General features: G+C 39.6%; 3 protein-coding genes and 1 long non-coding RNA gene across 6 annotated transcripts in view; 2 read left to right on the top strand and 2 right to left on the bottom strand.

Moving 5' to 3' along the window:
* The window catches only part of marchf8 (membrane-associated ring finger (C3HC4) 8), a 69156-nt gene extending 57564 nt beyond the window's left edge, over positions 1–11592 (top strand). For both annotated transcript variants that reach the window (XM_026309672.2, XM_026309674.2), the window contains 3 exons: positions 3896–4076; positions 5091–5226; positions 8378–11592. In XM_026309672.2, the coding sequence (XP_026165457.1) occupies positions 3896–4076; positions 5091–5226; positions 8378–8682 (622 nt within the window). In that variant the 3' untranslated portion in view covers positions 8683–11592. The remainder of the gene's footprint in view (positions 1–3895; positions 4077–5090; positions 5227–8377) is intronic.
* Positions 11593–12151: 559 nt separating this feature from the next.
* alox5a (arachidonate 5-lipoxygenase a) lies at positions 12152–18133 on the bottom strand. Its single transcript, XM_026309670.2, has 14 exons — positions 17806–18133; positions 17361–17559; positions 17157–17238; positions 16956–17078; positions 16156–16262; positions 15871–16043; positions 15188–15334; positions 14873–15076; positions 14706–14792; positions 14263–14441; positions 14002–14123; positions 13562–13662; positions 12817–12987; positions 12152–12594 (listed from the first exon to the last, which is right to left on the bottom strand). Exons 1-14 carry the CDS (start codon positions 17953–17955, stop codon positions 12415–12417), a joined length of 2025 nt encoding a protein of 674 aa, XP_026165455.1. The 5' UTR covers positions 17956–18133; the 3' UTR covers positions 12152–12414.
* Positions 18134–18205: 72 nt separating this feature from the next.
* On the top strand, positions 18206–20218 carry LOC117152727 (uncharacterized). Of its 2 annotated transcripts, none has more exons than XR_004463227.1 (3): positions 18206–18276; positions 19245–19335; positions 20104–20218. It is a non-coding gene; the product is annotated as an uncharacterized LOC117152727 (long non-coding RNA). The 2 variants fall into 2 exon arrangements; XR_004463226.1 differs by having other exon boundaries at positions 18212–18347.
* Positions 18746–25672, bottom strand: slc25a16 (solute carrier family 25 member 16). The gene is made up of 10 exons (XM_026309671.2): positions 25366–25672; positions 24990–25124; positions 24305–24397; positions 24084–24217; positions 23763–23826; positions 23408–23529; positions 23228–23294; positions 22938–23100; positions 22726–22794; positions 18746–21852 (listed from the first exon to the last, which is right to left on the bottom strand). Exons 2-10 carry the CDS (start codon positions 25090–25092, stop codon positions 21696–21698), a joined length of 972 nt encoding a protein of 323 aa, XP_026165456.1. The 5' UTR covers positions 25093–25124; positions 25366–25672; the 3' UTR covers positions 18746–21695.
* Between the last annotated feature and the right edge of the window lie 917 nt (positions 25673–26589).

Raw genomic sequence — 26589 nt, 5'->3', positions numbered from 1 at the left:
GTCTTACACGTCACCTGTACGCTGATAGAAAAACATGAGCTCAGAATTGGCGAGGTGAAGGCCAGAGATCAGGAGGAAGATTAGTGGCTTCAAATAGCCTGTATAGTCTCTGACTGCACACATACACAAACAGTGTGTGGGCCTTCTGTCAGGTGGCTTAATGCGTGAGTTTAATGCAGAAGCTATCTTTACCTGGGAAGGTGTGTGAAGTGGCTGCTTCTCAAATAGCACAAACATTATTTTTGTCAGGTCTTTTATTATTTATTAGAATAAAATGTGGTTTTTATTTTACTTATAATTTAATTCTGTTTTAATAACATTTCAGACAGTATTTATTTATCTTAAACCTTTTAGAAACATTGTTCCTAATGAAATGTTTGCAAAGTGCATTTCTTTCTGTATTGGTTACATTGGCATGTACAATGCAAAGTAGTAGTCATGTTGGTACTTGTGGCACATTTGTTTGTTTCCTTACATTGATAATGTATTGATGAGCAGAAAGGTATATGCAGGTGTCATGATGACCCTATTTTCTTTGATATATATATGGTGTAATTGTAAATAATTTGTCAGGCTCTTTACTTTTACTGCTGCTGCAAATTTTCCAGCTGCTACATCTTGCTTTATCCCTTATCTTCTTCTTTTCAGTGTTTTATGGCTTGCACTCCACATTTGCATTGCTGCTGCCTATTATGCGTGTTCCAGTAGGGCATCAGATAAAAACTAAACAGGGACCAAAACATTGCTTCATAAAACTTCTTTTAAGTTTTATAAACCAAGTAGAGTCTCTGTAAATCCTAAACCTTATTCAAAAAAAAAAAAAAAAAAAAAAAAACTCACTTTTCGGCAAATTTAAAATTCCCTTTTTTAAGGCAAGCATGGCTACATAGAGATAGACAAGAAACCTCGTAAGACATACTGTACATAGAGGGGAAAGAAGGAAAAACAGACATGCCTTCTAGTCCTGCTACCACTAATTGAACTGAGTTTTTCTCAGCCAGAGTCTAGACCTTAAATTGTACCAGACTGAAAATAGGCTTAGAACAGGGCAGAGATCAAAATGCCTCAGACTATGCCCCATAGCACCTCTACGAAAATCTCTTGAGTAGAACTACATAAAAACAAAAGCAGATTATTGCTTAAAAGATGCATTTGAAAATATAAGTAATAATTCAAATCGAATATATGGACATTGGAACAAGGAATAGCTGCATGGGCAGGATCTATGTGGAGTGAGAAGAGTGCAGAGATCCGCTTCATGCCACAGAAGAACATTACAGGCAATCAGATAAGAAAGAACAGGGAAAAAGCAAATGCCTCACCAGTGCTGTAATGTTGCCGAGCTTGTTTCCCTCTCAGCTTGTGGTGCCTGTGATTTCCTGATTCTGTTTTCCTTCTCATATTTTAATGTTGACAAACTCTAACCATGCCTCTGCCATCTTAAAATTACTGTTAAACAGGGTGCATTTTGGCTGCTCAAGTGATGCAAATTAAAATTTAACCTCCCTCCTCTGCCTAACAGTGTTCAAAATGTGTTGTTGACACAGATACACTCAATTTAGCTGTGAATTTGCAAGATGGTTTGGGATTATGCTGTAAATCTGCTTAATGTATGTTACATAGATTGACAAAGCTGTGTTTTCTGTTCTCAATAAGATTTCTGTCTTTAAAATGCCCTTTGAGGCAATTTATATATGATCCTTGCTGTTTCTAGCAGGCTAACTGAATTTATCAAAACCCTGCATCCCTTGGCAGAAGATCCCTCCCAAGTCGTCTCCTCTCACGCTGTTTTCTGATCATTGTATTTCTAACTTGGCTCCATGTGGAGGAGTAGGGATTTTTCATGGTTATCCCCTCCTACGCTTGTAAAAAAAAAAAAAAAAAAAAAAAAAACCACATCAACACAGAATTATTGTTTCAAATCTGTCCATTTCAGCAGGCACCTATCCTTGACATAAGCACTCAGGCAAACATTTTTTATTGAAATTGGAGTACACAATAGTATGTGGGGGATGAGAGTCCGCAGTTCCTCCTGCAATCCATGCCAACAAACACACAAACAAAGCAGCCAAACCATAACCAACACACACACAAAAAAAGCCTCTTCTGGAGATGGTAATTGTGTCTCTGTCCGTTAATCCCTCATTCCATTCCCTGCAGATCCTGCTCTATTTGAAAAAAAACTGAAGAAATGATCTGTTTTTATCCTTCTTTGTTAACTTTGTCTTTTAATCTTGTAACACTTTGACCAGATCAGTGAAGTCTGGAAATACTGTTATCTTGATCGCTCACTTTCTAATGCGTGGATGCATGTGGGTGTGCATGTGTTCCTGTCCTCTCCTGAACTGGGATAAAGACAATCCAATTTGAACATGCTGCCGTCTCCTCCTTCTCTACCCTTTTCCATGCTATTGTTTACTCGTGTCTTCCTCCCCAGGGAGATGTACGACTGCTCTCTGCATCTCACTCAGGAAAACACAGTAGAAGCCTTTGCTGGTTTATGCATTTGCTGGCAGAAATCGATACACAAAAGTGGATTTGAGGATTACATTGACTACTTGCACCTTCCCCTTGTATCCATTTAACCATTAACTTTTTCAATTATTTATCCTAGAGGGAGATCGTGTGCATTTTATTCTACTCTACAACCGGTTGTCGTTCTCTAGCCAGAGACACCAGTCTGACCTCTAGTCAGAGATGTGTTCTGGTGGAACAAGCAGCAGCTGAATTTAGGGATTATTGCTCATTCACTGAGGGCTCTGGTTTGGTCTGGTCTGAACAGCCCCAACAAGGTCAATGTGCTTACTTTGAATCCTGAGATCGTCAAAGTTTTAGCTTTTGATGCCTCCATGTGCACCGTATGTGTGTGTGAGAGAGGGATGTTGACTTGACTTAGAGGTAATAGATTAGAACCTTCCAGTACCACTGACACTGCTTTAGCAGACTGTGTGACATTATGTGGCTTCTCACACAATCTATCTATGCATTGGCTGCACAGACACATTCTCACTTCCAGTTGAACAGACACAGCCAAAAAAGCTCATCATTAGCATGCACAACTAATATATGCTGTCCCCCAACGTGTCAGACACTGTCCAGTGTATGTAATCTGTAAAAGAGGAGAGTGACCACCTTGTTATTTAATATTACTAATCTGATTGACCCCTCTCAGTGCAAAAAGCCTGTCCAGCAGCAGGCACCTCAATGATCCAGCTGTCTGTTAAATTGACTGCATTTGCACGTAGTGGCCTAAACACCAGAAAACTTCAGCTGAAGTTAGTTAAAGTCATTGTTTGTGGTGGCGTATTGGATGCCACGACACTGATGTTGATTACTTTGTCTGCACCGCCTGTATGTGTGAAGCCAGTGTACTTATCATTGCAGGTGACTTGTATGAGTCCTTCTGAAACCAAGATTGTTGCCTCCACAACCGTGGGGTATATGAGATTATATTTGCTGTGTTCAATTTTGTGCTGCGATGTTCCAGGAACACAGAAAATTATTTTCTGAAAATGTCATTCTGATTTGCAGATGAAGTGCTTTGATCAAATTAGTTTGCCTTGATTGAGTTTATTCATGTGGGACATGTATTGTGTTCAGGGTGTTAATATGCTTTTATGTTTGTGAAATCATATTTACATACGCCATGTTTTCTATATCTGTGGCAAGCGTGTAAAAAGATGGCATTTTCTCAACACCTTATTATATGTGCTCCTAGAGAATACTCGAAGTTTTCCAACATATCTTCCGAAAACTCAAGTTTGCTCTAGTTCAGGGAAATATCTGTCAGCTTTGCCTGCCAACTTTTCTCTTTTTGATCTTTCCACTCCTCCCGCTTCCTTCTTTTACAGCTTGCCTCCACCTTAATGTTGACTGTATTCTTTTGCTTTTGTAGGATTTGTCACTGTGAAGGGGATGACGAGAGTCCTCTGATCACGCCATGCCACTGCACGGGGAGCCTGCGCTTTGTCCACCAGGCCTGTTTACAGCAGTGGATCAAGAGCTCCGACACTCGCTGCTGTGAGCTCTGTAAATATGAGTTCATCATGGAGACTAAGCTCAAACCGCTGCGTAAGGTAAGACAGTTTGTATGGGCATATATTTGTTTGAAGCAGTGTAAAGACAATTAATGCTGGCGTTCATTCCCAAGTTGATAAATTCATGCTGTCATCGTCCCAACTCAACTCGCATCACGCCTTGTTTATGAAGCTGAAAACAGACAGGCTGCTCCACTCTGTTATGCTGATAACATGAGCGTGACACTGAGCTCTTTTACATAAGCAAAACTTCTGGGGGGCTGTGAACATTTTATGTGGTTTAGAGGCAATACGCTTCCATTAAAGGCTCTTATCAATCGCTCTGGCCTCGAGATAGCAGGACACTCTAATTAAAATTCCTCCACCCTTCATTAGCTGCACAAAAGACCTTAAACAAATGCTCCGCTGTTAATAGCTTCAGAGTCCCACTGGTGAACGCTGTAGTTGGTTCTGTATAAGAGAGCAAAGACATTTGAGATGAGGATGTTGGTCTTGGTATGAAGTGTTTATCAAAGATTGCTGGTTTCATCTCGTACTGCAAAACACGCCTCTTGTCAAAGTGACCCTGCAATCATGTCTTTTCATCGCTGAATATGTGCATCTGGATACTGGGAGAGCCTATGCATCTTATTTGCAAAACTGATCTGATGGGGCTGGCATTGTATTTTGTTTTCTTTGTATCACTGGGCTCATTTCCTGATGTATTGTGCAGCCAGTGACAGACAAGGTGCTACAGTGTGTTAACTCAGCAGTCTGCCAGGCAGCATGGTACCTGGCCTCTGTGTTCTGAGTGCTGCATGCCACATTTCTTCTCCACCGTACTTGCCCCATCAAGAAGCATTATGTAGCAGTGCATCTTGATCACAGAAGCTGAATGCTCTTCATCAAATATTTAGCCAACTCTCTAAGCTGCTCCAACAAGCAGCCGAGAGAGTCGGCAGTTCAAATTCTTTAAGTGCAAACCGTGTGTTTTGAAAGTGTGCTTGTGTTGAATGCCAGTGTGTGTCCTCTTTAACCTCCTCAATTATTCTTTCTTTGACTTCTCTGGTGCAGTGGGAGAAGCTACAGATGACCGCGAGTGAGAGAAGAAAGATCATGTGTTCGGTCACTTTCCATGTCATCGCCATCACCTGCGTGGTGTGGTCACTCTACGTTCTCATCGACAGAACAGCAGAGGAAATCAAACTAGGTCAGCACACAGACTCGGATCCACACACACACACACACACACACACGCACAATACAATGTTATTGTCTGTGTTAGAACTAATGTTGTGCTCCTCCATTCATCCATCAACTTTCATCTCCTCCAAGTCATTCATGTACAGTATTTAATGTCAAATCTGCATAACTGTAGAGTCATTTCAATGGTGTGAATACTGAGAGCAAAATGTGTGAAATGTTCCAGAGATTGGAATACATGTGGGCGTAATTACTTGCAGAAGCTCAGTGGGCATCAAAGTCACAGATGAGACTGAACAAATGTGTAGAAGAGGTTGCAATTTGCTTTAGAGATGAGTTTTTGGACTCTCAGTTCATCTCAGGTCACTTTGGTTTCAAACCTGTAATACAATTTAAGAGATAACATTTTAAAGCAAAAAGAAAAGAGATTCAAATTCATTAGTTTCACCTATCGCTCTAAGATCCAGTTTGAATTTTGCAGAATGAGGTGAGGTGTTTTTTTTTTTTTTGTTTTTTTTTGTTTTTTTTTTTTAATTTCAGTTCATGATTAGTCTTAATGTTAAATGTCTAAACACAGTCAACCTTCATCACAGACACAACCAAAATCAATTTCTCTGAAGCTATTTAAAACAATTAATAAAAATTGATACTAAACAAAACAACCAGATGTGTCCGAGGTAATGCCAATATCCCTAAACTTCACTAATTAAAACATTGTGCTTTTACCAAGAATATACTGTTTCTTGGCAGGGTGAAGTTGCTTTCTAGAGTTTCGCCAGAGAACCAATTGAGTTTGTTTATTATAATGATGAAAGAGAAATAGGTGAAGTTTGTTGGACGGAGCTAGCAGGTACATTAGTAGAACTGTTTATATATCATTTACATTTGCATTTGAGGTCTATTTATTAAAGGAGTTTATGGGCAAGTCTTGCTGGTTGCACAACCAATGTTTGTGTGTATGTATATGTGTATATGTATACACATTATTATGTGTATGTGCCACACTGGAATCAGCTGCTGACCACAGGCTGTAAAAGCTACAAGCAATTACCCAGCAAGTAGCTGTATGGCATAATGGCCCTAACATCCCTCAGAACTGGAGGAAAATGGGACTGCTAGTTAAAAAGCTCCTTAGGAGCTTCTACTGCTGCTCCTTATGTGACCAAAGTGGTCAGCAGTACTTGGTTATGAAAAGACTGATACCATCATCCACACAGCACTGTACTCGCTATCAGGAGTAAAAATGGAGGAGGCTGCTTTAATAGTCAGCTGTTGTAGCATTCACTGGCGCTTCATCTGCTGCCACTCAGTCCTCTCTGGCACGTTAGGTGCTTCGGAGACTGAGTACAGATGGAAGAGCAGACTGCGCCTCTTTAGTCCAACCTGATGATTCAGACTTGTTAGACTCCCTCCGGGTCAAGTTCAATCACCATGGAGATGTTAAATAGTTCCTCACCAGTCCAGTTTGTCCTCTCCCAAGTCACACAGAGCCACGGTTATGGTTTTTCCTCTCAATTTGCTTGCAAAGATTACACCTCAAAATGTGTGGGTTTTGTTTTTTGGGGTTTTTTTTGTGTGTATATATGCATGATAAATGACACCCTAAACTGTAATAGTTCAAATTTCTCTGCCTTTTCTATCAATCTGTTTATGTGTCTTTGATAATACATGATACTTACACTCTCTTCACTCATGCAGCCGGAAGAATCCCAGGTAAACATTTCATCTTTGACCTTTTGACTTTTAAATTGTGTGTCAGCCTTTCTGGCAGCTGTACTTTACACCCATTTCTTTCCCTTCTCAGCCTTAAGTTCAGGATAAAAAATAATACTTACTTGCCCTTAAGCATTGAGGAACATACAGCGATTTATTTTTTTCTGTGTTATTCTAAGAATTGGGATTGAAACAAACCTCACAGACACATTGAGCTCATAAGAAGCAAAAGCCACATCGGTATTCACACATCCTTTTATTTTCCTCCACATCTACTTTCAGCCTTATGTTTCAGTTGCATTTGGCAGTAATGCTGCAGCTGCCTCAGAGCAATGGGAATGATTCTCAACAAATTAGCATGAACAAAAAATGCTACAAACTACAAGTTGCAGAATGCACATTACTGCTAACCATGTAAAACCTGATTTATGTTTTAGTTTTGTGTTGTTCCCACTTTTCAAGCAGCCATTTGTTTCGTTTTCTTTAAGATTATTATTTTGGTGGTCATTTTATGCCTTTATTGCACAGCGACATCGGAGAAATGACAGAAAATGAAAATGGGATTGACTCCTGGCCGGACACAAACCGGGGACAGTTTGTGTTCAGCACCTTGGGCCACCAGGGCTCACCCGTTTTCTTTCAGTTCAAGTCGCTACAGTCTGAAAATCAACTTGGAGACTTTAAGCCTGCCGTAATTCAGTAATTACGTCGTTAACACTGCGTCTGTTTTTTGTGATAGTTATTTTAATGGGGTTGTAAGAGCGGACTGATTGGTAAAGTCTGCACTAGGCAATAAGGATAAAATCCTCACTTTCAGTACATAAAGTTTTATATCATATTATCAGTATATGTGCTATAGTACACTTTTGGAAAGTTCATTGAGGTGTTTAGAGGTGATAGAACCAGTTGTGAATTTATGTTTTTTGTTCACTTAAATATCTGACAGATCAGGATATTGGATCACATTATTGCCAAAATAATACTATAATACAATTAATTCCCACACTGATTTGAAATAGTAGGACATATTTAAAGGGTCACCTAATACTATACAAATGATATAACGACATTTCTGATGGTAGACATATTTATATTGTATCAAACTCTATGCAATCTTGTGGAACGTATGTATGTAACAACAGTGACAGTGCTGACCAAAATAAATGAGAACATGATGTTAACTGTCTAAAGATTTAAGTCCCAGGAATTGAGTGTTACCTCTGTTCAAACCCCTTAAATGAAAGCGTTTGACTTATTTTGATCTTATTCACTTAAATAGTAGCAGCATATTTAGTCAATCTTCTCCTTCCTTTGTTTTTGTGTTTGTGCATTTTGACCTTGTGACCTCCTAAATATACATAAAGTACATGCACTAAACTGTAGACTAGTTATTTTATGTTGTGCCTCATTTGTGCATGTTTCCTTTGTGTTTATCTGTACCCCAGGGATCCTGGAATGGCCTTTCTGGACCAAACTAGTGGTGGTAGCCATCGGCTTTACAGGTGGACTGGTGTTCATGTACGTCCAATGTAAGGTCTACATTCATCTTTGGAGGAGACTCAAGGCTTACAACCGGGTCATATACGTCCAGAACCGGCCAGAATTGTGTAAAAAGGTGGCGCTGGAGAAGCCGCCGCTTATGGAGCCAAGTCTGGAGAGCAAGGAGGCTCTGGCCCCAGCCCAGTCGGATACAAACTCCTCCCAGTACACAGAGACAGAGGACTACAGTATGGAGGTGCTGCATGTCTGAACACAGATCATTCCATTGTTTGTCTCATACTGTACACCCAAACAGGCCCATAGTGAAGAGTAGCTGTCCTGAAAATGCCCGGTGACTGAGGAATGACCAGACACTTCCCTTCCTATGAACTCACACTGATCCACTGTCCCCTGCAGGTCCATCGACAGAGACAGACAGACTGTGACTATCTTCTTCATTCACTTTCTTTGTATCAGACTTAAATCCCCCTTCTCTCTGCACACCCTGTCACACTCTCTCCTCTTTGGTTTTCAGGACTGGACAGTTTTTACTGACTTCTGTATATGTCTGAAGAGGCCTGGGGCGTACCATTTTATACACACACACACACACATTTACCATTTTACACACACACACACACACACACACACACACACACATACATATATATACATGCTTGTGTGTACACCTCTGGAGGAGCAAACCTGAGACAAATAGACTCAAATGGCTCTGGAGTTTTACACGTCTCTGATGCTCGGTTCGCTTGCTTGTGGGTTTGTTAGATTTGTTCATTTTTACCTCCTGTCTTAAGCTGAGCTGCCGTGGATCAGTATGTAGCGCCGTGCATCGGATCTCTGGGTCATTCCAGCTACTGCCATCTCCGTTGCTGTGGTCTGTCGGGTCCATGCTGGTCTGGATCCAGCCAGGCCTAGATCTGGACATGCATCAAAGCACTTTTGTTTTTGTTTTTTTGTTTTTGATTTCCACAACAAATCCTCTCCCTTTCTCTAGCCCTTCAGTTTTTTAAAAATATCAATTAAGTGTATGGGGGAGAGCACACTCACTTTATTTGACATTGCTTTTCCTCATATGCACATACAAATATAAAAAACCCTCTCATGGATGACAGGGAGTTAGGATGGAATCACCCTTACAGAAAACTGGGGGTGTTTTAGGCAGAACAGAAGGAAATGAGGTTTAACTAATGCAGAAAATGGAAAATCTAGCCACATGACTTCTCTTTCCCATCATGAACCTTCTGAAGGCTTTGAGAATGTAAACTTTTTAAAAAATGATTAAAAAAAAATAATAAAATATTTAAAAAATTTTTTACTGGTCACAGGAAATTACAAGATAATCTCTGTGTCTTGAGAGATAATGAGAGCCTTTGGGCATAAACAGCATCGCTCATGTTTTTCTATCATGTGAATGACGCAGTATTTACAGTGTGATATTCCATGTGCAGTTTTTAATATGCTGATTTGTTTGCTTAGTCATTGGATATGCCTTGAAAAATCCGCAGCTGCCTGTTTTCAGTCTGTCCTCAAATCACTCCCATGGTGAACACCAAACAATAAATGACCCCAAATACTGTAGATGTTTTAGATTGGAAGAAAAGGCAGCTGCACTTAATTTTCGTGCTCAAAATGAGCTTTAGGATCATTTTTTGCTCTGCAGATCAGGACCCATATGTTTACAGTGGATCTTTTTGTTATGTATACACACTCCAGGAGTACAAGTTGCCAGATTCAATGTTTCGACACGTTATCACATGGTGAAACACTGCTATTTTAGTATTTATTCACAAGGCATCGGGCGTGTTGCCTCTTATTTGATTGTTTTTCTCACATCTGGCTTTATGTGGCATAAATGAGGCACATTATTGAAATATTTGTTTTTTGTTTTTTTTTATTTATCAGATGAAACACAGCTTAAATATTAGCTAAACTGCATAATTTCAGCAGTCCAGATTGTAATGTAACCTTTTTACTGTGGGTCATTATATTCATCAGCAAACAAATCTTTTTTTTTTTTTTTTTTTTTGGAAAGGATAAAAAAAAGCAATGCAGCATATCCGTACATTTGCTGCGTTGGGACAGATGACCAGTATATACAACATTACAAATTGATGAGCTGACTAGAGCGCCACCCGCTGGTGTGAAGCCGAGGGTGCAGTCTGCGACAGGCAGCTGTGGGATTTCTCAAGGCGTTGCATTTCAGGGCTTACAGTCATTGTAAGTGCTTTTGTGTATGTGAGAGCACAGTGATGCCAGGCTCATGTTGAGCCTCACAGCCATTCCAGCAAAACACATTTTTTTAAAAACTGTCTTTGATACAGTATACTGTCTGTGAACAATATAACATAACATGACGATTACTGCTCAGCAGCAGCAGCAATAAATGAAATCAGCGCTTTTTTTCTTTTTGTTGTTGTTTTGGTTTTTTTTTGCAACAGTGCATACTGTACTTGTGTATATGCCCCATGGTGATTTGAGATTTGGAGTCAACTGTAATTTTAATGCATAATACGAGCCGAGAGAGTTGTTGTGTGTCAAGGTGGATTAAGATCTAGTAACATGAAGCTTCTCTGGAACTTCAAAACGCATCAGGCTCAGTGCAATTAGTCAGATAAAAAGTGCAATTACCCTTTGTTGTTTGATTCTGTAGTACTTGTGTATAATGTCCAGGGTGTCCTCTGGCTATAACAAATAATTTCTTCATTTTGTGTTGTATTTATTTTAAAAGAAAACAGAGTACAATTTGTTAATTAAAAATACCCTTTCATTAGTAATTTTATGCAACTTACACTTAGTATTTCCCAGGCATATGTATATGTATGTGTATATATATGTATATATATATATATATCTGTACCAGACAATAAATCAGTTCAGCTTTTTGTTTTGCACTGTTTAAACTTTAGCATTGTAAAAAGCTTGGTTGCTCAGCCTTTGTGTGAACATCTGCTCTTCCTTCTCGCTTGTTTTAATTATGCAGAATATAGACATTTAACCACAGCATCAAGTTGAAACATTTCATGTTCTTCAAACAAAAGCAACATGAAAACATATAGATGCACAGTTTCCTTACGATTGGTAGATTCAAGATGTACTATGGATAATGCTTTTTCCTTTTTACTTTCTAATCATAGGAGCTGGCTCCTTTCATGAAGTCTGATGTTGGTGGATAGGATCACTTGAGTATATTTTGTTTGTTTTTTTTTACAAGCAGGCTCCGATTGCAGCTTTTCCCTCTCATTCTTTTTCGCCCTGTTCCAGGATTTTAAGTGAAGTTACGATTTTTTTTTTTTTTTTTTCCGCCCCACCCTTTGCTTTATCGCTTACATGTTTATCATGTCTGGGAATAGTGTAACTTGCATAAAGCTACCTTTGTTTACTACTGACTGGACTTGAACATATATGACTGTTCCCCTGTCTTATATCATTCCACAAGTTCATCTGTGATTTTACTTTGGAATAGTAACTGTAAAAAAATTTGGTAAAGTCCTTATGTTTTTAAAAGAGATGTTGATGTGTTTTGATTTTAATTTCCCATGTCTGAACAAAGTATGTAGAAAAGAACCAAATAAAAATTACATTGCTTTTAATGCTTGGTGTTTTTACTATGCTATGCTATACTAATGCCTCCTCAGTTTTAAATCTTCATTTAACATCTTTTCATATTTTGACTTGGTATTTAGGGGTGATGTTCTGTTTTGCAGGTAGAAATGACACACTGCGAGTAGGAAAACACTTTAATTGACTGAGTATTTTAACCAATTTTCACCTAATAGGTGACAAAAACAGTTTAGAAACAAAGCTGAGGTTTGGAAACTGGTGCTTTCACGTATAAAATCACACACTCGGGTAGCAGAGTTTTGCAACAGCATATTTGGATTGCTCAGTAACATCAGGAGAACCAAATTATGCTACTTGCAAGATTAAATATTAAGTCAAATATTAGGTGAAGACATTATAAACCTCACTGGACAGGTTTTACTCCTCAGACGGCAACACTATTTGGGATTTTGTCAGGGGACATGTTATAGTATGGCAGCTTCTTTCCCTCGTTCCTTGTCTTGATTAAACTGGTTATACCTGCCAGCTCCTTCCTGAACTTCTCCATGGCCACCTTCACTGGCTTCTCTATGAAGTGCTCATCAGGATACATGCCCAGGTACAGCTTGAAGGACAGAGAAGGGTCATTCAGTCCAGAGGTACACCAAAAGGAGAAAAGCACATTGATGCAGAGGGAAGATTCTTTGGAAAGAAGAAATTTATAGTTTGTATAAACCTATTATTGTTTTGGCTAGTCCTTAAAATGACCCTGTCTGTACTGAGACGTGTGTGTGCGTGCGTGCAAAAGACTGGCTGTGTGTTGGAACACGTAGTACCCTTTCTGTACCTCATTTTCCTGGTACTGGCTCAGCGCCCAAACGGCCCCGAGGTGCCAGCTGGAGCGTCCGCGGTCAGGAAGGCTCTCAATGATCATGTTCACATCTGCCAAGCCCTTCTGGTTGGGCGGGGGCCTTCGCATGGTAGGTGGAGCGTTGGGGATCCAGGAACACCAGTCGTACTGCAGAAAGATACACTTTGCATGTAGACATTTACTCAGTATTGTACTGAAGTCAAATACTTGAGTATTCATTTTCTGCTACTTTAACTGCACAATATCTACCTGACAGCTAAAAATGTTATAAATTTTATTAAAACATTAAACCAGTGGTTTCCAAACTTTTTGGCTTCTAATCTCTTAGCACACTAATGTGTCATTATTGTAAAAGAATGTTTTTGTGCAGAACCAGTACATTTTGCTGACAAAACATCTGTGCTTTATCTTGCAGGAGTTAGGACTTGCCTGACTTCAGTGTTTTGACTCTGGTCTTCTGTTACTCTTAGGGCTGACACTACATTTACGTAAGTCAAGGATATCAGTACTTCCTCCACCACTGTTTTCATATGAGCACTTATACATACTATTTGATGCACCTGATAGTCATAATGTCAACTATTCTACAAGAATTTATACACCTGTAGGCCAATTTATATAACTGTAGGCCATGTGATGTTTATTTATGTTTTTTTTTTAAATTTTAAATCTGCTTTGTAAAATGAAAATACTGAATGTTGAGTTCCTGAGTATTACACACCTGTCCAAAGTTAACAGCTGCGTGTTGGGCTGAGGCAGTGAACACAATGACAGTCAGATATTCGATTAGATCTTCACGTGACTTCACAGATTTGGGAAACTCTGTGCACAGAGATAGATGAGCTTAAATCTGTACAAATACACACTTTTCTGTTTGCAAAGGTTGCTGTGTATCTTTGCACAATGCACAATTGTGAAATGCAGGAAGGTTATTACAACAGCCAGCCATTGACACCATCAGACTCCTGTGGCTTCCTAACTTCACCCCCAAAGCATTCGGCTATGACAAAGCAGATCTGAATTTGTAATGCCGTCTGTTCCCTGTTGTACCTGTCTCCTCTGGTGAGCTGTATCACTCCTTCAAACATTTTGGGTACATTTCTGGGTACTGCACTTTTGCATTAACAGAAAAATTAAAGGATGTCTGTAATGTGTACCCACCACAGTGATCAAAGTCCTGCATCCCGAAGCTGCACACGTCTTTAATGAAGGCCTGAATTTCTTCGTCTTCCTGCACCTTCTCATCGCCGGTGTAGTAAATACACACCACATCAGACACAAAGCTGCCAGAAAGAACACAGGGCAACATCACACACAGGGGAAATGAAAAAAACTGTAACTTCCTTTGAAGAAGGGAAAGAAGCCCATTTTAAAAATTTTTAGTATTTCTGCTGCACACACCCTCAAAGAGTTTCTCCTCACCTCTTGGTTGCCTCCCACACCATGTAGCCATCATCTCTGTAGAAGTAGGTGGGCAGCTCCTCCTTGCTGTCCACTCCACGGGCTTTGATCATATCAGGGAAGCACAAAGACCTGAAGGTCAGAGACTTCATGGCCTTTTGAACCAGCTGGACATGACCTCCCCCACCTGTTGCATTTGCCTTGATGAGGATGGGAAAGAATCAGTATCATCACACATTATTCCTGCCACTATTCAAGCTTTATGTTTGCATGTGATTGGCTATTTATTACTGAATGCACTATGGCCCATTTAATAGATATAAATCATGTAACTTTTTCATTTTGTTGTGTTTGTCTGCTCTTTTGTTTCTGTCCTTTCCTCTTTTCTCTCTTTGTTTCTTGCTTTCATTAAATTTAAACAGACAGTTCTCTGACTTTCTGTCTCACCCCCTTTTCAAACTGACCTTGTCAAAGATGCCACACTCACAGATGAGCTGCTCTCTGGCCTTGGTGTTGATGGCAATGGTAAAACGAATGTGTGGGATAAGCAGCTGGAAGAAGGTACATGAATCCATGAATCAATCAAGCAATCAAATTCATCAGTAAAACAATTCATGACTCAGAGCTTTACCTTGTACACAGGGTGAACAGCAGGGAGCTGCCTGAACATGGCAATAGCAAACACCTCTGTGATCAGATGTGTCCTGAGCAAGTGTGTGACGGTCTGGTGGAAGTGGAAGTCGGACGAGCGGACCCAGATCTTAGCCAGGAGCCAGTCATACTGACTGTCGGTGGGCAGGAAGATGGGGTTGTCTTCACCTGGAGTCTGCGCCAGCTGGGAAAGACAGGAGGTGAGGGAGAATATGGATTTATAATGAAATGTCAACTGGAAAAGTAAATGCTTCACTCATGATGTAACACTTGCTGCTGCTCAATGTCTCTGCACCTGTATGGCAATGGGTAGGATCTTGTTCTGATCATTCTTGTAGAGCAGACAAATCGGAGCTGCCAGGTACTGCAGTGTGCATGGGTCTGTACTGTTAGGACTGATGCCGTCTAACATCTCGTAGTCTGCTATGAAGATGTTACCTGCCTGGAGCCAGAACATTGCATTACAGTGTATGTTCATGGGAGAATTAGAGCGACACTAAAAGAGAGACACTACTTCGGTTTATAAATGTGTCATCTGAAGTGATCCTTGTCAAAATAAAGCTGATATTTTACATCTAGAGGTTGAGTCATGGCAACTGGACTTTCAGTTCTTTAAAGGTGAAACGTTTCACCGCCCATCCAAGTGGCTTCATCAGTCTGAGAGAGGCTGGACAGGAACCTCCAAATATATTACCCAGGTTGGTTTCACTTCATCCTGGGCCCAATAGACTCACTAAGTGATCTAAGCAAAACAGGTGAGAGTCGTTAGTCCACGCCCCTGAGTTGGTTTCACTTCACACCTGGTCTTCACTCAGGTCTTCAGACTGATGATGCCACTTGGATGGGTGGTAAAACGTTTCACCTTTAAAGAACTGAAAGTCCAGTTGCCATGACTCAACCTCTAGATAACTTTCCCTGGACAACTGAGAATCTACACAGAGATATTTTACATTAGAAATAAAAAACAATCAAATCTACCTCTATTTCCTCCTCCAGACTCAGCTCCCTCTCCAGACTGACAGAAACCATCTCATTAGTGACAGGAAACTTGTCAGGAAGCTTGGTGCATTTTTGGATCATCACAGGGTTGCAACCATTCAGGAATTGGTATCCAAACATAAAGTCCTCCTTCCAATGCTGCATCACATACTCTGGATAATTATGATGATATGATAGGATATGATATGATATGATATTATTATGGTATAATAGTGTAATATAACATAACATAATTTAACATAACATAATATCATAATAATATACCTGAGATTGTATTTTTGATTCTCACAAAGATCTTTTCAAAGTCACCAAAGTCGCTCCAGGAGGACTGGAACATGTGCATGAACTGGTTCACAAACAGGTTCTCTATTCTGGAAAATCACGTTTTTATCATCACATCATCCTCATTTTTATAACCATCATCATTATTGTATTAAAAAGGAAATAATATGCATTTACAGGTCATTTGAAAACTGCCACTTTTATGAAATCTAGAAACGTTACATCATACATGTGTGTGTAGATTTTAGGATTTTCAGCGCAAGAAGCAGCAATAAACACAAATTTACTTCAGTAACACCTTAAAATTATTCATTATCCATCTTACTACTTCTCTAGTTCCCAGACTTGATGTTATCAATTTCACTTTCCAAAATATTGAAATTTTTGTAATTTCCAGCTGTGTACTACGTGATGCAAATGTTGTGTTTTGGATATGTTTTGTGTTACTGTGTGTAAGCTTATACACCTGCACAAAAGCACAATGCAAATGTGCTTGAGATAAATACACAGCACCACCCCTGTTATTCCAGGTAGTCCTGAGTGCAGGAAATAGAAGCAAGGTTATCAGGTTATCAAGGTTATCACATGTTTCACAATGCCATGCTCAACATGTGAGCATGGCATTGTGAAACATTTGAAAAACTGAAAAACACTGAAAAACACCTCTGAGGTGAAAGCTCCATTGACTCATTCTGCTCTGTCCTCAGGGGTGTCAACTGTCTCCACAGCTACTGTAAACCTGTTCAAATTTAATGAAGCAGGCTGCAAGAGGGAGCACGTACGCCTTAGTGTAGTTCAGTACAAAGTCCACTCCCTTCTCACTGTCAAACTGGATGTCCCGGGGCAAATCCTTGTGTCTGTTAGCATCTATGCTCATAGGAAAACCTGGCTGCCACTCCTTCCATCTATAAAAGACAACAGACTTGTTACTGAGCAGCCTCACTCTAATACAATATACAACAGTAAGCCGTGTGTGAACTTACCTGTAGGTCTTCCTCCTGAAATCCAGTTCTTTCTGTCTGTGCTGTTTGACCAGGCTGGACTTATCATCCTGAGGCAAATGTGCTACAGACCCAAACCAAAGGGGGGGACAGATTGGCTTGTTTATTTAGCTTGTGGTTTTTTGCTGCATATTTAAAAAACACACGGGATCGAACAGTGAAACAAACAAATGAACTGATGACTACCTTGTCCATCCCGCAGCACCACTTCCTTGTCATTCACCAGCCAGCGAAAGCAAGGGAACTCCACATAGTCTCCAGATGGGGTCTTGACGGTGATGTACCTGCAGTACCAATCATCCAGCACCCAGTATTTCTTCTTTTCAATCTTCACCAACACAATGTCACCCAGATCCTCCCCAACTCTTATGTCATAGGAGTCCACCTGCAATTCAGTTAGCTGCTAAGTAAAATGTATGTGCTGCAAAAATGTTAATTTTACTGAAATAGGTGTTAGGTGTGTATTGATAAGTTGAAACACATTACACTAAAAATCCAAAATAAAGCTGTATGTAGAAAACACATCAGATCAAAACAGGTCAAAACATCAATTTGCTGCTTTTCATAGGGAAATTTGACAGTTCACTCGAAGATGATGTCCCTACATCTCTGTAACAGTGCAATCACTTACCGCCCCCCTCTCAAAGTCATTGTACAAGGGTTTATCCAGCAATGTTCTCTCGCTGCATTGCTCTGTGCCGACAAGTGTGATGTAAATATAGTCATCTGTCCCTGCAAACCACTGGTACCCTGTGGCAACAGTAACTGTGTAAGCAGGCATGGTGGTCACACAGGATGAGCAGAGCTGCGAAAATATTCAAACGCCCTTTGAAGATGAAGAAACCTGCCGAAAAGCGATCCCACCACCACCCTCAAAAAGATCACATCAAGTTTGTAGCAGCAGTAAGTTTCCCCGTCTTGCTTAAAACTGTGTTTCTGAACACTGATGTATACTTCTCACTTCTCCACACTTCTCTTGCATAAATGCCACAAACAAAAAAAAAATAACTGTAATCAACCAAAGGAGGGAGGTGCAGAATTCAGATAGGCTCTCTCTCTGCTCAGCGATATGACAGATATCCACCCTGACAATGATAATGAGGTCAGTGTAATATGAATGACCTTCCTTGATGCGTTATTGATTTCCAGCAGGGATGACAAACATGGATGTGGGTACGGAAAAAGGCGTCTTATTTCAGTTGATGTCAAATGTATTTCCTTTCTCTTTTCTCTAAGTGTTTTATAAAAGCAAAACACAATAAGATCCTGCATTTCAGCCAAAAACAGTTTTAATTTGAACTATATTTAACCAATGATGTGTAAATGAAATGCACCAAAGGAACATATGAATGTACATGTTTACGCACATTTACAAGTCAAATCGGTATATGACATTGGACAACAACAGCTCATGTGTTACTCTTTGACTGACACAAATGCAAATGTTTTCAGGTCCCTCTTATCGTTTTATAGGCAAAAGTGTTACACCAACCCTAACAGGGATCAGTACGTGTGAAACTCAAAGCAGAAAAAACTAATTAACACTAGCTGGACTAACAAACTTTTTTTTCCTAAAAGCATTAAAACACACCCAAGTCAGCAACTTCCTCTTCTCCTTCAATTTAAAAAAAGGCAGTACTAGTATGACAATACAGTACAAGGTCTTTCAGAAGCTCACATTTAAAATCAAAATGAAGAAACAAGTCTTGGCATAATTTTAAGAAAATGGCTTGTAATGTAATTCTAGTTATAAAAAGCAAGGCAGGCAAAACTGAAAGGATATAAAGGGAGAAAATAAAATGATCAAAAAATAGAAAAGGCATTTTCTTTGTTCAGTCATCATTAAAACTGTATTTACTTTTAAAGTACTGTAGTATGCTATTGTACATATAATTATCTGAATATTTATTGTGTTACATAATTATCTGTTGCAGTGAGCAGCATGAACAAAGGTGATCTGCTCTTGAATGATTGATGCTTTGTAGAACTACCAAACTACAGTAACATTGAAAGACCACGTATTTGAATGAATCCAATCATTTATCCATTATTTCTCTTATTCCTATACAGGGTAATGGAGGTTGGAGTCAATCCCAGCTGCTACTGGACGAGAGGTGGGGTAAACCGTGAACAGAGCGGCAGTTCATCTCAGGGCTGACAAGTAAGCAAATGCACACCTACACACAATTTAGAGTCACCAATTGGCCTAACTTCAATCTCAATCTGCAGTTGGGGCTGTAATTGAATCCAACCATGGAAAATCAAAGTGGCAGCAGGACATGAAAGCGTTATTACGCAGCAGTACTGCAGATGTCTGAAAAAAGCCAAATTACTGCTGCCACCATCAGTCGTGGCAGTGTGTTATTACACTTTTAAGCACAGGCAGGTGGGCCCAGTGGGATATGGCCCATTTATTCAATCAACAGTTCCATGTAACTCTCATCCTTACTTGCCCTTTTCAAGGGCCATTGATATTACCGCTCAGATATTTTTAGATATTTAGGACTGAGCAGGCTTCTTTCAAATGAATTAGACAAAAACACATTGCAGCTGAACACAGTCAAAACATTTGTATTTCAATGTCTATATTACTCAGTAGTTTCAACAGTGCAACATGCATCAAAATGTCTTTTCTTATTTTGCAATTGGTTGTTTGAAAAGTTTGTAGGTCTTGCTAAGCATTTTTCTACCTGCTGATTTATGGCAACGATTATGTGGACCCATAAAGAGGTGACCGACACCTTTTTAACACCCTGTTTCCTCTACTTCCTCCACAGTAAACAACTTTCAAGGTGTTCAGTAGTCTGTTTAAATTCTTGGTATACTATGGCTTTAGAACATATTCACACGCCCCCCCATCACCCTTGCATCTATGACATCCTGTGACCGTAGATGCTTTCCAACCCCTCATCTGATTTTTTTCCCCCAGTGTTCCTCTTTCTCTCTTCATACCTGTGTTCAACTGTTTGAATGCCTACACATTAACCACTTTGGAGAAGTAAGACGTCAAATGCAGAAGAAGGCAAGGGGCTGCAAAAAGGAGGATGCTTGTACAACAAACTAATAAGGCTCACACAAACATTGGTAGTGACTTTGAAGCTTTACAGTGTGCCTGAGCTCAAAGGTAATTAACCAACACTTTTATACAGTGACTAGTTTTGGAAACAGCTATACTGTAGCTCAAGTGAGTAGTAAATTTTGGCTGAAGTGGGTTAAAAAAAAAAAAAAAAAAAAAAATCACTACATACATTTTGATTCTTTATCAGACATGTATTTGAAAATGTATGAAATGTGTATGTTGTTACCTGCTCTGATGGTAAACAATACAATATATATTCAGTGCTGCCACCCAGTGGCAACGGGTCTTAAATAATTAAAAACATGAACAAAGAGCGACAGTCATAAAGTACAAAATGTTCCTGAGTCCCTTCTGTCAAATGTGTCCCTACGCACATCAGACCTGCAGCCCAAAATACCTGCTCATAGCTGAGGGGGTGGTGGCTGCACATAAGTCAATATTATTAACATTACACATTAAACATCTAAGTGCACATTAATCGAGATTTTTCAGACAAAAAAAAAAAAAAAAATTAAACAGTAAATGCTCTATTTAAGGTTTGGCAATAAAAAGCAAAGTTGTCTTAAACAAAAATCATGCACCAACAGGTCAATGCATCTTAAAAAAAAATGTACAGGTGAACTGTGTTATATTCATTTTAGACTTGTGTAGAAGACAAAGGGAAAGATGCACAAACAGCAACTTCTCTTAAAGTTACCGCAGCACAATTGTAAAGACACACTAAGCACTGAATTATTATTTTTAATAATAATAATAATAATAATTCCACTCACTCTTCAACAATAGTGAAAGCAGTGAAAAAAAAAAAGATTTAGGTTTTTAGGGATGATGTGCTATCTGAGTAAATGCACATCGCAACATTTTTATTTTCCATTTTCAACAAACTGATGGAAACGTAATTATGTTTAATAAATTAGGTTTATCTTTTTAGGCTGGTATCCATCTTAAAACCAGGCCATAAAATAAACATTAGGGAGTATGTGGACATCTGTGTTTGCTGAGTGAATGAGGGTGCTGTTACACAATGAGAGGGTTGCTGTGGTGCTGCCAACAACACTGTTATAAAGAATATCATTGCTCCCAAACCATCCAGCCAGCCGAGCCAGACCCAAGGTGCTCCTGTCCCGCTACAGCTGCTGAGACACACATAAGAGAGTTCTCCTGTGACTGTGTAAATCATCTCTTTAGTGGCAGTGAACCATGAAAGCTGCAATTGAGAGGAAAGGAAACAGGACAGACATGGAGCGCCTTAGTGTCTGACATCCAGTGTCCCCTTTTAGCACAAGCCGACTTCCCTGGTGCGTTAGTGAAGACAAGCAAGAAGAGTTTAAGACTTAGCGAGTGAGCCTCCAATCACTGTGAAGGAAGCACTAAGGTCGAGCTGCTTAATGGCTCAGAACGTACAGCCCCAGGTGACGACTTGGAAGGTATAAAAACAGCAGCTAATTCAGGTGAAGGACCTGCTTCATGAACTCATAGGTGGTGAAGGCCATGGCCTGAGAGGGGACACAGCGGATGTAGTTGAGAGAGAGTCCTCGGTAGAGTCCCTTCTTTATCCCATACTCCTTGTACACATACTTCAAGGTCGTGCTCAGTGATCTGTTCAGATGCGAGACAAAAAATAACGCAGGTTTAAACTATTATTTGTTATTATTCAGATTATTTGATGTTGATTAATATCAGCCATATTAACACCTAAGACTTGTTTTTGGTAGCAGACAAATTATCTCGTGAATGCATTCTTTAGATAAAAAAAAAAAGGACAATGAGCAGGATTTGAACATGTATTATGTAACGCTGAGCAGCTATGAATGACATGCAGCTGTAGTTTTATGGCTCAGTTGTTACTACACTCCTTAAAGTGACAGGCCTTAATATATTATCTAATGTAAACAGCCATCCAACCTCTGGAATTTTCCCTCCTTGTGTAATGATAAAACTCTGCTTATCAAACCAGGCCTCTTAAGAGGAAACTCCCCAGTTTGTGTTCAAAACATTAAATATATCAACCACAGCTCCTTGTGCTTTTTCTGATTAGACAAAAAAAAAAAAAAAAAAAAAAAAGATCCCTAGCAACAGAGAGGAAGACAGAAACCAGGACCAAACATTATTAGAGCTCATCTAGCCCGAGGCTGCTGTTAACAGGATCATTATTAAACAAGTTCCCCAATTAGAGCTATATTAATGACTTCTTCATAACAAACTTCAGCAGCAATTATTCTTTTGCTACATGAGCGAAAAACCTATTACTTATGAAATGATGAAGTTCATCAGTACTGTGTTGTCTTACTGCCCTCAGAATAACTTTATTACCATCAGCTTAACACTGCACTGTTATCGTTATTTCTCATTCATTTCTCTTTCAAAGCATTATCTGTACTGTAGCAGTTCATTGCAAAACCCTGACAGGTATAATGTACAGCAGTGCATAATGGTATAACAAAATAATAGGAGAATAGGAACACTACTTACAAACATTTCTCAGAGTCAGGAAGCACAGCGCCTAGCTGCATTCTTCTCCTAGCCACATCCAAAGGGTAGCTAGTGAGAAGAAAAATATCAACAAAAAAAAATAAATCAGTGTAATCAATAACAACCACAAATTAACCAGTCACGCTGTCAGCACGCTTTTTTATATGAGTCTCCAGCTTGAGGCTTGTTGGCTGCCTGCCTACACCACTTACGATATAGTCTGAGCGATGGCACCAGCAACCCCTCCACAGAGCAGGTTGACGTGAGTTTTCAGAACAAGGACATCAGGGTTGTCTGAGGAGGGGCGTCCTAGCAGCTCTGGGAAATGTTTCAAGCCCAGGCTCTTCAGGGTGCCAAAGGTGAAGAATGAGAAACCTGGAGGATAAAAGCGGGTGGCAGACAAACTGTCACACTAATGCCACACAACGAACACTAGATGCTTCATTCAGCACAATGTCTGCAATGATCTTGAACAGGAATAAAATATAAGCTCAATAACCACCTGCATAAGGAGCCATTCCAATAAGTGTTGGAGTAAGTCCTCTGTAGAATCCCTGAAAGCCGCCCTCCTTTACAAAAGACACAATGAGAAACGCATTTGATTTTCATGCATTTCTTGACAAACTGCTGCATTTGCTATGTTTGTGGAGACTGTTGTTTGTTGGAGAATATTAATCATCACCTTATTGTAGATTGTGTGGAAGGCATTGACAATTCCAGTGTAGCGATGCTCTCCTTTCACCTGGAAGGCCAGTCTGGCTCGCACCACATCCAGAGGGTAGGTGCATATCACTGCAGTCATCCCTTCAAAACAAACAAGAATCAGCTGTTTTTAAGGTGTGACCCTTCTTTGGTGATGCAGTATATAGTCACATTATAAGAAATTTGTGCTGATGTGACAAAGGTAAACACAGTCAATGATTCAAGAGCAGTAACACCGTTAATTAAAGAAAACAAAATAAGAGGTTGCTGGTACAGTACATAATATTCACCTGGCACTGACTGAAAAAGTCCGGTTGGTTTGAAAGCTAAATTACCTGCCATAGATCCTGCCATGAGGCGGTGGATGTGTCCAGAGATCCCAATCTGATTACTAAGCAGCTGTAAAGAGAATATTATCAGCATCAGCAGAGAAGAAACAAAGGTCATTAGAGTAACCAGTAAAACCAATGCACAGGTGTTTTAACTGTATTTTACCTCAACTGCATAGAAAAATGTCATCATGGCAAAATACACATACACGTATAATAAAAGCATAATATATTATATTTCCCTGTCATTGGTTTTTACTACCAGTAACACGTTACATTGGGCAACAGTGCCCTTAAACAGTTTTATTCCACTATAAAGTACTTCACCTTTTTATAATTGTCAAAGGCCATGAATTGGATGGCTCCATAAGGAAATATCCTGACCATCATTGCTCCATTACCCTTGTACAAACCAAGGAAGCCTTCTTTCTTTGGAACAGCTCTGAGAGTGGAAAACACTCCTGCGAAGACAGATCAACCATTTCACCCATGTGGCACAGATGTGTGAAAGCTTATTAGTGTTCCATGTTTGGCTGCTGATGTTTTACCCAGATGTTTGTAATGGGGGTTCTGCGCTTGAAGCAGAATCTTGACTCTGTCCAAAGGAGCGATGGTAGTCTTGGCACAGCATCCTGCCACCCCTAAAGAAAAACATATATGACTAATCAAACACATGACTAACGCATTCAACAATAAATATCTAGTGAGCCTTGTTTTGTTGGTCCCTCTCAAAATCAGCATCATCTCCTGCTAATAACTGAGAGGAGTGGTGGGGGGAAAAAAAGGAAAGCAGGTTAAAGAGAGACAGAAAAAAATCCGAACAGCTGTTTCCTTTTATCTCCATTAAGCTCTACATCAATTTCAGCTGAAACATGAACTCCTATAGTTTAATTAGCTTTAGAGTCTCAAAGGGCCTAATCACACCTGATCATCTTCAAAACAGAGAATATATTAAACACCATCACATATATTTTACATCTGGGCAGAATTAACTAATATACATTTTTGGCCTAAGAATCTAGAGGCACATTACTCTCGCTTGCAAAATCCTTGGCCAACGTATTATATTTCTCATTGCATATGGTTCAAGGCAGTGCAGGTAAAAAGAAAAAACAAACAAAAAAAACGTTTACCACTATTTTTCTTTTAGAAAAGCTGCTATTAATGTTTTGATGAAAGAAGCTAATGAAATATTTACAGTAGGATGGATGACTTTTCTGATGTTGATCCTACCTCCAGCTATAAAAGAGCGAAGCCAGTAATAGTCCCTTTTGGCAGGGCTGCTGCTCCTGCTGCTTATGGCAGGAGGTGTGGAGACCGCAGCCTCCGATGTCATCCTTTCTGCTCAGGAAGGTGCTGCATCCATGGCTGCACAAGTTGGATAAACATTGTAAATGCGCATGTGCCTAAGAGCATGTTGGTTATTAGATTAAAACAACAGAGGCCTTTCAAACCAAACAGTATGTGTTCTCCAGGTGGTTAATATTGGAGTGACAGCTATGGTTAATAAATGTGCAGTGGAACACAAATGTTCAGGTTTGCAACCAGGGGTAGGTTTATTTAGGAGACACCAGGCACCCTTGGCTGTCTGCTAGAAGGACATACTCACAAGACGAATGAAAACTGCAAGAGGCGCAAATGCAGCAAAGTGGAAGGTCGCTCGGGCGGAATCTATTCAACAACCAGTTTGTTGTTCGTGTGCCGAGTTTCCAGCTCTTCTCATCGCGTTACTTCCTCGGAATAATCAGAATCACGTCCTGACCGTGGACACAGGGTCGTACCGCACCGACAAGTGCGTCGTTCTGCGTCTCACTTGAAAACTGGACAAAAATGATAGTCACGAATAAATCTGAGGCACTTGAGCTTTAACCATATCTGTGTCCTTCGCCCCCACACTGACAGCTTGTGGCCGCAAACAGTCGCATGTTAAGGACGTAAGATCACGTGGCCGAGACGAAGGGTGGGCGTCGAAAAATTAATACTAAACGTCTTAAATGTATTGATAAATAGATTTTTAAAAAACTTTTACACCAATTAAAAAATTTAAATACACATTTTGTTTCCTGAATGTCACCAGAAGAGCTCCATACTGTTAATATATTATTAATATTAATCTTAATAAGTTATTATTTAATCAAGTTTCAAATTCAATTTCTATGGTGAAAGTGCACTGAGGTTAATGTGTGAAACCAGGAATATAATACTACTGCAAGATAGTATAATATTGCTGTTTTTAACGTAGACGTCTTCCCGCTTTGTGTGATTTGTGTGACCGCACTCGCTGCATTATGGGAAATGACGTTTTTGTTCTATAATGCAAACAGGATGTGTGTTTATAACAATTTACACTGTAGTGGTGGAGTGATCTACTGCATTTTCCAGTAAAGATTTCAAAAGAAAAGTGCTTTCATTTCATTGTGCTTAAATGTATTATCAATATTATATATGTTTGTTTTTCTCAATACTAGAGCATTATACTAGAGCATTATTCTGCTTTAATATCTCAATGTATGACATTTTTATATTGAGACTTTTTTTTTATCAGTGTACTGATCACCGTATCAGTTAAATATATAAAATGGGTAATTGTCATGTCGCTGTTGTTTGGTGACAATGTTGTAAACAAAGTTCTTTAAAAAAAATCAAAAACAAAAAGCTGTTTCCAGTGTAGTTTTACAATATGTCTTATATTTTAAAAAGTACAAATGTTATGATTCACAACACTGCGATATCTCCTGCTACATTTATCCGAAGTCTGCCGACGTTAAATGCAAGCACAGGTTCATCAAACACTATGCAGTGCGGTTTTTGCGGTGCTGGTACTCCAGCCCGG

This window comes from Mastacembelus armatus, chromosome 15 (genome assembly GCF_900324485.2).
Source record: "Mastacembelus armatus chromosome 15, fMasArm1.2, whole genome shotgun sequence".
NCBI lineage: Eukaryota > Metazoa > Chordata > Actinopteri > Synbranchiformes > Mastacembelidae > Mastacembelus > Mastacembelus armatus.
Note: the sequence above shows the minus strand (reverse complement) of the source record. Positions and strands in the feature narration are given on the sequence as shown.

Excerpts from the sequence above, each read along its gene's own strand:
- alox5a (XM_026309670.2), bottom strand. The coding sequence starts at position 17,955 with ATGCCTGCTTACACAGTTACTGTTGCCACAGGGTACCAGTGGTTTGCA. Across the intron at positions 16,263-16,955 it reads GTACTGAACTACACTAAGGC|AATAGAGAACCTGTTTGTGA; the intron begins GTACGTGCTCCC and ends GTGATTTTCCAG. Across the intron at positions 15,077-15,187 it reads TCCTACCCATTGCCATACAG|CTGGCGCAGACTCCAGGTGA; the intron begins GTGCAGAGACAT and ends TGTCTTTCCCAG.
- slc25a16 (XM_026309671.2), bottom strand. The coding sequence starts at position 25,092 with ATGACATCGGAGGCTGCGGTCTCCACACCTCCTGCCATAAGCAGCAGG. Across the intron at positions 24,218-24,304 it reads CCCCCATTACAAACATCTGG|GAGTGTTTTCCACTCTCAGA; the intron begins GTAAAACATCAG and ends CTGTCTTCGCAG. Across the intron at positions 23,295-23,407 it reads TCCACACAATCTACAATAAG|GAGGGCGGCTTTCAGGGATT; the intron begins GTGATGATTAAT and ends TCTTTTGTAAAG.